The 14,377-nt window shown below is 37.9% G+C and overlaps 1 protein-coding gene across 1 annotated transcript; it reads right to left on the bottom strand.

The window, feature by feature from the left end:
* Positions 1–442: 442 nt before the first annotated feature.
* LOC123852049 (olfactory receptor 2T8-like) lies at positions 443–1,438 on the bottom strand. Its single transcript, XM_045886217.1, has one exon. The coding sequence runs from the start codon at positions 1,436–1,438 to the stop codon at positions 443–445; it is 996 nt and encodes a 331-aa protein (XP_045742173.1).
* Positions 1,439–14,377: the final 12,939 nt, after the last annotated feature.

Below are 14,377 nucleotides of genomic sequence, written 5' to 3'. Positions count from 1 at the left end.
AAGAAACAAAATAGAAAGGAAAAAAAAAATGAAACAGAGGCAAACCAGGGAACATACTCATAACTACACAGAACAACCTGAAGGTAACTGGATGGGAAGTTGGGGGCAGATGGGTTAAATAGTTGGTGCAGATTGACCAGTGCACTTGTGATGAACACTGAATGTTCAATGTCAGTTTTGAATCACTAAGCACTACACCTGACAGTAGTATTTCACCGTATGTTATCTAACTTGAATTTAAATAAAACCTTGATAAAAATAAAAAAAATTTAAAATACAGTAAAATTATTATACATGAAAGAATGTGAAATAAACAGTTGTATCTGTTTTCCAAAGGAAAATGGTAACACTGACAGATATAATGCATATATAACTTTTCTCTAGGAAATCTCCCACAATCAGTTTTCTACAAGCTTGCAATTTGGGGCAAATCAATGTAATCTTAGTCATGACTTAAGGTAGCACACTGACTCATACACTTTCTCAGGGCTCCCTTCACTTCACTGTTTCTCAGACCGTAGATAATGGGGTTCAACACTGGGGTGAAGATAGTATAGAACACTGATACTATTTTATCATGATTAGCTGACCTATAGGATTTGGGTCTCATGTAGATAAAAACAGCAGCTCCATATAAGAGTCCCACCACAAAGAGATGTGAGGAACAGGTGGCAAAAGCCTTCTTGCAGGCCTCTCTAGAACACATCTCAAGAACTGCAGCAAGGATGAGACTATAGGAAATCAGGACGAGAGAAAATGGGACCAGGAGCATTAATACACAGCAGATGTACATCACATACTCAAAAACAACTGTGTCAGCACAAGCTAAATGCACCAGAGTAGGGGCCTCACAGAAGAAATGATTGATCTCATGTGTATTGCAAAATGGGAAGCTCAGGGTAGCAGCAGCCTGCATGAGCCCATCAGCTGCCCCCAGGAACCAAGACCCCACAGCCATTCTCAGGCATAATTGCCAGCTCATGAGAAAGGGGTATCTCAGTGGGTGGCAAACAGCCACATAGCGGTCATAGGACATGGCTGCTAAGAGGAAGCATTCACCCCCTCCCAAAGTGAGGAAGATAAAGATCTGCAACCCACAGCCAGCAGGGGAGATGGACTTCTGGCCAGTCAAGTAGTCAGCTGCCATTTTGGGCACAACGGTGGAGACCAGCATCATGTCCATGAGGGAGAGTTGACTCAATAAGAAGTACATAGGTGTGTGGAGCCGGGCATCCTGGTGAATCAGGAGGATCATGAGGGCATTCCCTACTAGAGAGCTGAAGGCAATTGTCAGAACCATCACAAAGAGAAATAGGTGGGCTCCTGTGTGGTTAAAGAGTCCCAGGAGAATGAAATTTGAGGTGGCATTCCAAATGTTCATGATTTCAAACAAGAGTGACACTGCAAATGAAGAAACAGATGACAGAGTTTTCATCATTTACAAGGCTCTATTTCAATTACACTTTCATGAAAATAATTTGTGAGAAAATGGTGAAATGTATTCCAAATGCTTCCTTTGAGATTTGCAAAGTTTTGTAACTTGGGCATAAAATTAATTTCAACTTTTTTTCTTTAAATTTTCAGTATAAGCACTTCTTGGCTTTAGTTTGATTAATTGGCATAATGAATAAAATTTCTTGATAAACTGAAGGAAGTTGTCAGCTGGTCTTGTGCTATCTGATACCAAAATAATGGAGAAGTAAAATATTCAGTTTGTCATTTACATTTGTGTTTGCTTTTATCATGGGTAATCAACATTCTTAGCAGCTGAATTAAATCAATGTGTTCAGCAATATAAAATGAATGTACTTATTAATGAGGGTTATGCATTTCTCATACATCATAATGTTTTGAAACCAACCAGAATTGGATAATTTTTCTGATATTGATTAATCTGGGAAGGCATTTTTACTTTCCAAAGAAGAGCATTTATATTCTAAGGTGTAGGGACTAGAAGGAATTAATCTGTAGATAGAAACATAATTTGGAATTGTTAGTGTATTTAGTTTGACTTTATCAAATTATAAACTGAATAAAAGATTACCTTCTTAGAATATGTTCCCCAATGCAAGACTATGTATTAAATGTGACATTTCATTAACTATATAAAGGGATTTTGTGTAATGATACTGTTTCTCCTGAAAATCACAGAGACGTGATTTTTTGGGGGGAAATGAGAACATAAAACTTATTAGTCCCAATACAGAGATATTTTCATCCCTCTTCTGCTACTACAGAAGCTGTTGTAGCTTGTTGAACGATTAGGATCATACTTGAAGAGATGAAGGTGCTAATTCAATATCGAGGATACATTCTAATTCAATGAAACGGCATGGCAAGAGTCAGCCTCTTCTATGGTCATTCTATTTGCCCACAATTTACATATGCTTTCAGAACTGGAATGCCAATCAAGACAGAGAAGACAGTGCAAAAAACTCACTCAATCCCTAACTCCATCCCTTGAGCATCATCATTGTACTGGCAGTATTCTACTTCAGGGTTGTAGTTGGTTGTTTCAAAATTATACATTATAGAAACACTCTTTCTCCTCACTGCATTTCCCAAAACTTTGTTATCTGTACACCCTCCTATCTGTAACACTTGCACTCTGCCCACCTAGTAACTGTATGAACTCCATAATTATGGATCTCTCTATTGCTTTCCTGAAGGACATCAAAACCCTCCTAACTTATTTCCCTGACTTGAAGAATTCTTATTTCCGTTATTCCAAACTCTCATTCTTGAAAAATGATAAAACTTAAAACTTGTTACAAGTCAATCTGTAATTTGATAAATACCCAGTGTTGGGTAAGTTTCTTAAAATAACTTTTGCTATCATATTACCTATTTTTAAATAACTGTCACTACAGTGGCATTATGTATGTTCACATTATTCTGCACCATGATCAATATATAACTCCAGGACCCTTCACAATCTATAACAAAAACTCTGTACCCATTAAAAAATGATTTTCTGTTTCTCCGTCCCTGGGAACTAGCAACCACCATTCTGCTATTCTGGCTCTATACATGTGACTACTATAGGATCTTTAGATTAGTGGGATTACACAGAAATTATTTTTTTGTGATTGGCTTCTTTCACTTAAATTCATGTTGTCAACAGTCATTCATAGTGTAATATGTGTCAGAATATCCTTCTGTTCTAGGTTGTATCTATATATATTTCCTTTATTAACTCAATCCATCAATGGACACTTAGGCTGCTATCAGTCATTTCAATTGTATATTTAAAGATAATTTTAAGGGGATTATTGATGTTTTTTTAAATTTTTATATTGTGAATACATATAGCTTAATATTATAGCAATTTGAGCTAGTTTTTTCCCCTTTACAACATTCAAGAGAGATTCATTTAGAGACTCATTATAAAAGTTAAATTTATTATTACATTTAGCAAATACTTTTTCTTATGATACTTTTTCTTGTGAAGTTTATAATTTTGGGTTTCTTTTTAATTTTAAATTAATAGTGTTTAACTTTTGAATGGAGATAGGTTATATATCTATGTATTCTTTTAAGGTGAAATATATGTATAAAAAATCATCATCAAGGATCTAATTGTCTATTCAACATGTTGTTTAGAGTATTTACTAGTAAAATCAACTAAAGGTGTCAGTTAAATAAGATCAGTGGTAGTAAATTATATTTTTTTCCAAGTAATAAAAATGTTAAGCTATTTGCTGTATTAAAATCCCTAACTATTATTTCAATATTATACAAAGACACAATTTTCACACATTAAAATGTTAGTAAAGTTACACAAAGATACTTCATGATAATTCTAACTAATTGACTATGCCTACAAAGGGTTTCAGAATTCTGATGAGGAATTAACTCATCCTGCAAATAAAATATTTAAAATGTCATTAAGTGGAAGAAAGTGAGTTAAACACTAAGTAACGTAGGAATTGCAAAGTGTAGTATTCTGAAAATAATGTTATTTCTCTATGGTTTAAAACAGCTATCATTCTTCTGTTTTCAGTCTTTTACTTAGAATGGTGCTGGAATTTGATATCTTTAAGTTATAAAATAATCCGTTTTCAATGATAATAGAGTATAAATACTCCCCTTTACCGTCAGTGTAATTACAGAAAATTTAGAGCACACTGATAATATTCCTGATGTATTTTTCTGATCCTTTTTTGACCAAACTTAATTAAAAGCTATATTTTTCCCCCTCAGAATATTGGGATGATCAATCTGTTCTGTTAAAAATAATATAATAACAGCTATATCATTTATGTGACTGAATTTATAATTTACTGCAAGGATTTTACCTGATGCTTGCATCAGCTAGCATAAGTTTTATTTTTTCATATTGTGGGATAGATAAATAATTTGATTTGTAAAACTACATAATGTAAATTTGGATTTTGTGGAGTTCAGACTGATAAATAAATTACTAAATATTAAAGATGACTATGACCTACTCACATAGATAAAAATGATGACTTCCACAGGCTGGAACTGTATCCCCTCTGAGCAGGGTCATCCTAATGTATTTTGGGAGAAGGAAAGATCTTATAGTCTGGCAGCATCAAACTCACTCACATCAGTGTCTAGAGTGCCCTCTGAAGGGGTGTGGCCTATTGACATCTTTTGCTAAAATTACTATCTTATTAGAATAGCAGACCTGTGTAAGTCTGAATCTTTGGATGACAAAAAATATTTAATTTTCAAAGATTTTAAAGAATCCCAGATTCCTACATTCTTTCAGAAACTACTGATTCATTAAAATCAAAATAAGAGAAGGGCATCTGGGTGGTGCAGTCAGATAAGCCTCAGACTCTGGTTTTGGCTCAGGTCATGATCTCAGGGTCATGGGATCAGGACCCACCTTGGGCTCCACACTCAATGCAGAGTCTGCTGGAGATTCTCTCTCCCTCTCCCTTTGTCTGTCCCCTGATCACTCACTCTCTCACTCTGAAATGAATAAATAAATCTTTAAAGAAAAAATAAATAAGAGATAATCACCTGCAAGCAAATGTAAAATGTAAATAGTTTCCATGAAAAGGAATGATTTAAAAATACATAAAGTAGTGAATTAAAGTGATACTTGCACTACTTGTTAAAACGTTGATGGAGGAGATTACAGAGTGCAATATTGGAAGATTAACTTTTGTCAAAGACGGTAATTAAAATAAAGAAGCCCGTGATAGGATTTAGCTATTTTTTCTAATTAAACATAATTCAATTGCTGTACTGTAAGTTGTTAGCTTGTATCTTTATGATTTCACTTTCTTTTATGTTTCCAGGTAAGTTACAAAATCTATGATAATAGCACCAAGAAACCAGAATGCATTAATTGTGTCAAGCACTCTGCAGTTTGATTCCATATGGATTGTTTTCAAATAATTTGTTATTGTTTGTACTATATATTTTAGGTTTCCAAGCAAAACTTGGTACTTGGTTACATTTTTACCCTGCTATTTGCCTTGGCTTGCCTAAGAATATGTACATAAGAATAGGTGATGGGGCAGAAGGAGGCACTTGTGATGAGCACCAGGTGTTGTATGGAGGTGTTAAATCATGTTACTGTGCACATGAAACTAATACTACACTGTATGTTAACTAACTGGAATTTAAATAACTTTCAGAAACAATATATATATAAGGATCACATTCCATAATTATAAAATTAAAAAAAATCTCATGGAATTGTCCATGGAAAATGCTGCCTCTACCAAATGTGAAAATGATTTAATTGCTTAATCCATGTGAGATGCAAGAAGTGTCATTTATTTGTTAGGAGGGAAGCACATTGTAGATTTTAGTTATACTTCTGCCTTTGGATGTTGACTCTTATCAAAGTGACAAATCCTACTCTCATTTAGAATATTATTGTCCACACGAGTGAACTCTACATTAAGTCAAGCTATACTATTTTCTGGGAAAAACTACAGTCTCCTAGCTAAGTCTGAGAAGTACATTATAACACATAGTATATTAAGTTTCAAGTAAGACTTTCTATGAGAGTGAAAAAATACTTTTCAGTAAATATTCGTATTTTTTGTTTTGACCTCAGGCCAAAGGGCTGTCAACAGTGTTCTAGTAAAACAGGGTGCCACTGTCCAATGGGGCAAATAGACTGTGTGCTATGTAGATCAAATGTGCTGCAGATTCCCAGGGGACAGGAGAATGAGGAACAGATAAGCTTCATGTCAGAGGAGGAAAGGCACATACCACTCAAAACTCTAAAAGAAAATTACAGTGAAATTACAATGCACCTGGGCATCTAAATTGAGCATAATTTAGGACTATTTATAAGTGTGTGAGCATAATCGTGGGAAACCATGAGGTTATAACAGACCTCCATTTTAGCAAGAGCAAGTTTTGCCACCACAATTCCTGAAAGCCTTCAGGGATAGAGAAGATTCTAGACTACCCCTAGACAGGCTGTGTGGAAAATACCTTACAACAGGTGCTTTGACCCAGCCAAACAGCAGATTCAGGAAGCCACAAACCAGCAGGAAGGAAGCAAAAGAAAGAAATATCACACTTTTTTAACCAACCCCAAGAGGCACAGTTGGAAGAATGATACTGGCATGCAGGAAGTTCATTGAGGAGTATTCTAAGGATCAACACCCATACAATAAAGGAAGCAGAATTGGGCACAGGGAGATGTTGAACTGGGAGGCACACCTAACCAAGTTCTCAGCCACCCTGGGTGGAGTTCTGAGATGGCCCTTCCATTTGTTCCTGCAATAGGGTCCCCACAGGAGTCCTCATTGAATGGGGCCTGCCACCAGGAAGGGATCATGACTTCAGGCTAGGCAATTTTCCTCAACCAAGATCAATGCTTGCACTCCCTGATTGCTAGAACAACATGTACTTCAGTCCTGTAAAGAAAAGGGGATAAGAGCACACAATCATGTAAAGTATACTCCATGAGCTACACTCCATCAGAAGTCAGAGTGAAAGGGACTCTTAGATGCCATTCACACAGGTTGGCCCCCTGTAGCACAGTGTGTGTGGATCATGTGGTGGAGTGCACAGGAAATATCTAGCAAGAATGACCAGTTCAAAAAATATGTAGTGTCCTTCCAGTATATATATACAGAGAAGTTTGACATTTGCCCACAAGCAACGTGCTGGCATGAGGAGCTTAAAACATTTACTGGCAGGTCTAGTTTTTGGTTTAGAGGAACTGTTAGTATTTCTCTGATGAAAGCATTAATCCTGAACAGGGAACCTGGAGGTCTATCCAAAAAGCAAAGGTAAATGTGATGGGTAGCACATATTTCCCATATGGTTCGAATGTAAAGAGAAGGATACTTCATTATAAAATAGTGTCCCCTTGTCTCAGCTCAGACTCTGCAACCAACAGCTCTCAAAAGATCTCAGGATTTTGATTTCCCTAGTGTGCTCTTGCTCTAAACTATGGATTCAACTGTGTTGCCCCAAGTTGCTAGGATCTGTACTCTAAACCCAAATGTGATGGTTTAGAGAATAGGTCTTATCAGAAGTCATTATGTTTCTTATTTATATATACTCTTTTATTAATTAATTAATCTATTAATTTATTTATTATTGTTTTTACATTTGAATAAAATTGACATACTATGTTACATTAGCTTCTGGTACACAACATAGTGATTTGACTCTTTATACATTATGTTATTTTCACCACAATTGTAGCTACAAGTGTTTCCATTACAAACATATAAAAAAAAATCACTGACTGCATTCCTTATGCTGTACCTTTTATTCTGTGATGTCTTCATTCCATGGTTGGAAGCCTATGTCTTCCACTCTTCATCACTCATTTTGCCCACCCCCCCCACCCCCTTACACCCTGGCAAGCATCAGTGTCTTTTCTGCATTTATAAGTCTTATTCTTGATTTATTTTTATTCATTTTTTCTAGATTCCACTTATGAGTGGAATGATAGGGTATTTGCCTTTCTCAGTCTGATTTGTTTCAGTTAGCATAACACCCTCTATATCTATCCATATTGTCTCAAATGGCATGAACTCATCCTTGTGTTATGTCTGAGTAATATTCCATTATGTACATGTGTGATTTGTGTGTACCACATCCACTTTAGCCATCTGTGTATTGATGGACACTTAGGTTGTGTCCATGTCTTCTCTTATAAATAATGCTGCGATCAGCACCATGGTCACTATATCTTTCTAATTAATTATTTTTTTCTTTTCTAAATTATGTTCAGTTAGCCAGTTTTTGATGCAGTGTTCAACGTTTCATTAGTTGCGTATAACACCCAATGCTCATCACATGTGCCCTCCTTAATACCCCACACATGGTTATGCCATCCCCCACCCCCTCCCTTCTGTACCCCTCAGTTTGGTTCCCGGAGCCCAGAGTCTTTCATAGTTTGTCTCCCTCTCTGATTTCTTCCCATTGAGTTTTCCCTCCCTTCCCCTGTGGTCCTCTGTGCTATTCCTTATGTTCCACAAATAAGTGAAACCATATGATAATTGTCTTTCTCTGCTTGACTTATTTCACTTAGCATAATCCCCTCCAGTTCCATCCATGTTGATGCAAATGATGGGTTTTCATACTTTCTGATGGCTGAATAATATTGATTGTATATATGGAGCACATCTTCTTTATCCATTCATCTGTTGAAGGGCATCTTGGCTCCTTCCACAGTTTGGCTATTGTGGACATTGCTTCTATGAACACTGTGGTGCATGTGCCCCTTCTTTTCTCTACATCTGTTTCTTTTAAATACTTAGTAGTTCAATTCCTGGATCATAGGCTAGCTGTATTTTTAGCATCTTGAGGAACCTCCACACTGTTTTCCAGAGTGACTGTACCAGTTTGCATTCCCACCAACAATGAAAGAAGGTTCCCCTTTCTCCATATCCTTGCCAACACTTGTTGTTTCCTGTCTTGTTAATTTTTGACATTCTAACTGGTATAAGGTGGTATCACAATGTGGTTTTGATTTGAATTCCCCTGATGCCTAATGATGTTGAACATTTTTTCATGAGTCTGTTGGCCATTTGTATGTCTTCTTTGGAAAAGTTTCTGTTCATGTCTTCTGCCCATTTCTTGCCTAGGTTATTTTGAGTGTTGCGTTTGACAAGTTTTTTTTTGTAGATCTTGCATACCAGACTTTTATGTAAATGCCATTTGTAAATTATCTTCTCCCATTCTGTGGGTTGCCCTTTAGTTTTGTTGACTGTTTCCTTTGCTGTGCAGGTTTTAATTTTGATGAAGTGCCAGTAGTTCAATTTTGCTTCTGTTTCCCTTGCCTCTAGAGACGTGTCTTGCAAGAAGTTGCTGTGGTCTATGTCAAAGAGGTTATTGCTTGCCTTCTCCTCTAAGATTTTAATGGAGTCCTCTCTCACCTTTAACTCTTTCTTCCACTTTGAGTTTATCTTTGTGCATGGTGTAAGAGAATTTTCCAGTTTCATTCTTCTGCACGTGGCTGTCCAAATTTCCCAACACCATTTACTGAAGGGACTCTTGCTTTTCCATTGGATATTTTTTCCTTCTTTGTTGAAGATTAGTTGACCATAGAGTTTACGGTCCATTTCTGGGTGTCTATTCTGTTCCATCGATGTATGTGTCTGTTTTTGTGCCAGGACCATGCTGTCTTGTTGATCACAGCTTCCTAACAACTTAACGTCAGGTGTTGTGAAGCCTCCAGCTTTGGTTTTCTTTTTCAATATTGCTCTGGCAATTCAGGGTCTTTTCTGCTTCCATACAAGTTTTAGGATTGTTTGTTACAGAGACAAATTATCTGTACGTTAGATACCACAGAACACTTATGAAAGAAATTGAAAAAGACAGAAAGAGTTGGAAAAGCAATCCATCTTCATGGATTGGAAGAATAAGGAATGTTGAAATGTCTTTGCTTCCTAGAGCAATCTACACATTCAGTGCAATTTCAACCAAAATATGACATTTTTCACAGATCTGGCTTGCAAGTTTCTGTTGAAAAAATCAGCTGGGGGGTGGAGCAAGATGGCGGAGGAGTAGGAGACCTGGATTTCGTCTCCTCTCAGGAATTCAGCTGGATAGGGATCAAACCATTCTGAACACCTACAAACCCAACAGGAGATCGAAGAAAGGAATAGCAACAACTCTCTGAACAGAAAAGCGACCACTTTCTGGAAGGTAGGATGTGCAGAGAAGTGAATCGGAGGCGATATTCGGGAGGATAGACGGCGGGGGAGGGGCCTCCGTCGGCCGCTTCTGGCAAGTGATAGAGCCACAGAGCACAAAATCGGAACTTTTAAAAGTCTGCTCCGCCGAGGGACTTCACTCTGGTGGCTAAGCGGGGGGTGGAACCCTCCGGGACAATGTGGTCTCAGGACCCTCGGGGTCACAGAAAGACCGGGGGTGCCTGAGTGTGGCAGAGCTCCCAGGTAACAGAGCAGGGAAGCTGGCTGCAGAGGCGGAGCCCAGGCGCGGGCTCTCAGCTCGGGGTTGCCATAAACCGTGATCCACTGCACAGTCGGGCCACTGCTCCTCCAGCAGGGACCCAACAAGCGGAAGATCCAGGGAGACTCACCTTCCTCCCCCGGGAGGAGCCGCGCGGGAGTGCACTGCGGGGATCTGCTGGGTTTGGAGACTCCACACGGGGTCGGGTGCCAGAGATAGAAATGCGCAGTCACAGGCTGGGTGAGCACGGAGTGCGGCCGGAGACCGGGGAGACGGGAGTGACTGACGGCTTTTCTCTGGGAGCTCACTGAGGAGTGGGGCCCTGAGTTCTCGGCTCCTCCGGGCGGAGATTGGGAGGCCACAATTTCACTCTCCGCCTCCAAAGCTGTACGGAAAGCTCGCAGGGAACAAAAGCCCTGGAGAGCAAACCTGAGCAGATTACTTAGACGGGAGGGGGCAAGGGCGGGGCAATTCCGCCTCCAGCAGACACATTTGGAAACCACGGCAACAGGCCCCTCCCCAGAAGATCAGTGACAACAGCCAGCCAAGACCAAGTTTACCGATCAATGAGAACGGCAGAACTCCAGCGCTAGGGGAATACTGCACATAGAATTCAGGGCTTTTTTACCATGATTCTTTAGTCCTTCAAAGTTAATTTTTTTTAACTGTCTTTTTTCTTTTTTTTCTCTTTGAATTTTTCTTTTTCCCTTTTTCAACCAACATCTTATCAATCCCTTTTTAAAAAAAAAAACATTTTTATTTTTCATTTTTAGAGTCATATTGTAACCCTTCATAGAAGTTACCCGTATTTTTGACTTATATATATAAGTTGTTCTCTCTTTAAAATTTTGAGATAGTTTTTTCTAACAGATTAAAATATACCCTAAATCTCTAGTAAATGGTGTTTTCTATTCCCCTGCCTGATCACATCCTCTCCCTTTTTTTTCTTTTTTCTTTTTTTAAATCCTCTTCTTTCTTTTTTCAAACAAATTCTTATCAATTCCTTTTATAAAATTTTTTATAATTTCCATCTTTACAGTCATATTCCATCCCTTCATCATATCAACCCTTATTTTTGTACATATATAAGTTTTTCTTTCTTTAAAAATTTGGGAGGCACTTTCTTCTAAAAGACCAAAATACACCCTAAATCTAGTGTGTGGCACTGATCTATATACCAGCCTGATCATATTTGATCACATTCTCTTCTTTTTGTTGTTGTTGTTTTGTTTTGTTTGTTTTTGTTTTTATCTTTATCCTTTTCTTTTTCTTTTTTTTTCTTTCTCATTTTTCTCTCTTTCCCTTTCTTTTCCCACTGCTTCCAGTCTTTTCTGATTTGTTTAGAGTATATTTTCTGGGGACGTTGTTACTCTGCTAGCATTTTGTTCTCTCATTAATCTATTCTCCTCTGCACAAAATGACAAGACGGAAAAAATCACCTCAACAAAAAGAACAAGAGGTAGTACCGACTGCCAGGGACCTACTCAATATGGACATTAGTACGATGTCAGATCTAGAGTTCAGAATCATCACTTTAAAGATACTAGCTGGGCTTGAAAAAAATATGGAAGTTATTAGAGAAACCCTTTCTGGAGAAGTAAAAGAACTAAAATCCAACCAAGTAGAAATCAAAAAGGCTATTAATGAGGTGCAATCAAAAATGGGGGTGCTAACTGCTAGAATAAATGAGGCAGAAGAGAGAATCAGTAATATAGAATATGAAATGATGGAAAATAAAGAAGCTGAGAAAAAGAGAGAAACAACTACTGGATCACGAGGGCAGAATTCGAGAGATAAGTGATAACATAAGACGAAACAACATTAGAATAATTGGGATCCCAGAAGAAGAAGAAAGAGAGAGAGGGGCAGAAGGTATACTGGAGCAAATTATAGCAGAGAACTTCCCTAATTTGGGGAAGGAAACAGGCATCAAAATCCAGGAAGCACAGAGAACCCCTCTCAAAATCAATAAAAATAGGTCAACACCCCGACATCTAATAGTAAAACTTACGAGTCTCATAGGCAAAGAGAAAATCCTGAAAGCAACTCGGGAGAAGAGATCTGTAACCCTCAATGGTACAAACATTAGATTGGCAACAGACCTATCCACAGAGAACTGGCAGGCCAGAAAGGACTGGCAGGATATATTCAGAGCACTAAATGAGAAAAATATGCAGCCAAGAATACTCTATCCAGATAGACTGTCATTGAAAATAGAAGGAGAGATAAAAAACTTCCAGGACAAACAAAAACTAAAGGAATTTGCAAACACAAAACCAGCCCTACAGGAAATCTTGAAAGGGGTCCTCTAAGCAAAGAGAGAGCCTAAAAGCAACATAGACCAGAAAGGAACACAGACAATATACAGTAACAGTCACCTTACAGGCAATACAATGGCACTAAATTCCTATCTTTCAATAGTTACCCTGAATGTAAATGGGCTCAATGCCCCAATCAAAAGACACAGGCTATCAGACTGGATTAAAAAACCAGACCCAACGATATGCTGTCTGCAAGAGACTCATTTTAGAACCAAACACCCCCAGATTGAAAGTGAGGGGGTGGAAAACCATTTACCATGCTAATGGACACCAAAAGAAAGTCGAGGTGGCAATCCTTATATCAGACAAATTAGATTATAAACCAAAGACGGTAATAAGAGATGAGGAAGGACATTATATCCTACTTAAAGGATCTATCCAACAAGAAGATCTAACAATTGTAAATATCTATGCCCCTAATATGGGAGCAGCCAATTATATAAGGCAATTAATAACAAAAGGAAAGAAACACATGGACAACAATACAATAATAGTGGGGGACTTTAACACCCCCCTCACTGAAATGGACAGATCATCTAAGCAAAAGATCAACAAGGAAATAAAGACTTTAAATGACATACTGGACCAAATGGACTTCACAGACATATTCAGAACATTCCCCCCAAAGCAACGGAATACAAATTCTTCTCTAGTGCCCATGGAACATTCTCCAGAATAGATCACATCCTAGGTCATAAATCAGGTCTCAACCGGTACCAAAAGATTGGGATCATTCCCTGCCTATTTTCAGACCACAATGCTTTAAAACTAGAACTCAATCACAAGAGGAAAGTCGGAAAGAACTCAAATACATGGAGACTAAACAGCATCCTACTAAAGAATGGATGGGTCAACCAGGAAATTAAAGAAGAATTAAAAAAATACATGGAAACCAATGAAAATGAAAATACAACTATTCAAAATCTTTGGGATGCAGCAAAGGCAGTCCTAAGAGGAAAGTATATAGCAATACAAGCCTTTCTCAAGAAACAAGAAAGGTCTCAAGTACACATCCTAACCCTACCCCTAAAGGAGCTGGAGAAAGAACAGCAAATAAAGCCTAAATCCAGCAGGAGAAGAGAAATCATAAAGATCAGAGCAGAAATCAATGAAATAGAAACTAAAAGAACAGTAGAACAGATCAACGAAACTAGGAGCTGGTTCTTTGAAAGAAATAACAAGATTGATAAACCCATGGCCAGACTTATCAAAAAGAAAAGAGAAATGACCCAAATCAACAAAATCATGAATGAAAGAGGGGAGATCACAACCAACACCAAAGAAATACAAACAATTATAAGAACATATAATGAGCAACTCTATGCCAGCAAATTAGATAACCTGGAAGAAATGGAGGCATTCCTAGAGATGTATCAACTACCAAAACTGAACCAGGATGAAATAGAAAACCTGAACAGACCTATAACCACTAAGGAAACTGAAGCAGTCATCAAAAATCTCCCAACAAACAAAAGCCCAGGGCCAGATGGCTTCCCAGGGGAATTCTACCAAACCTTTCAAGAAGAATTAATACCTATTCTTCTGAAACTGTTCCAAAAAATAGAAATGGAAGGAAAACTTCCAAACTCCTTTTATGAGGCCAGCATTACCTTGATCCCAAAACCAGACAAAGACGCCATCAAAAAGGAGAATTACAGACCAATATCCCTGATGAA

Source organism: Mirounga angustirostris, unplaced genomic scaffold (assembly GCF_029215605.1).
Source record: "Mirounga angustirostris isolate CCGP_5_RB_7025 unplaced genomic scaffold, mMirAng1.0.hap1 SCAF_7, whole genome shotgun sequence".
Lineage (NCBI taxonomy): Eukaryota > Metazoa > Chordata > Mammalia > Carnivora > Phocidae > Mirounga > Mirounga angustirostris.
The sequence above is the reverse complement of the archived record's forward strand: the minus strand, read 5'-3'. Positions and strand labels throughout refer to the sequence as shown.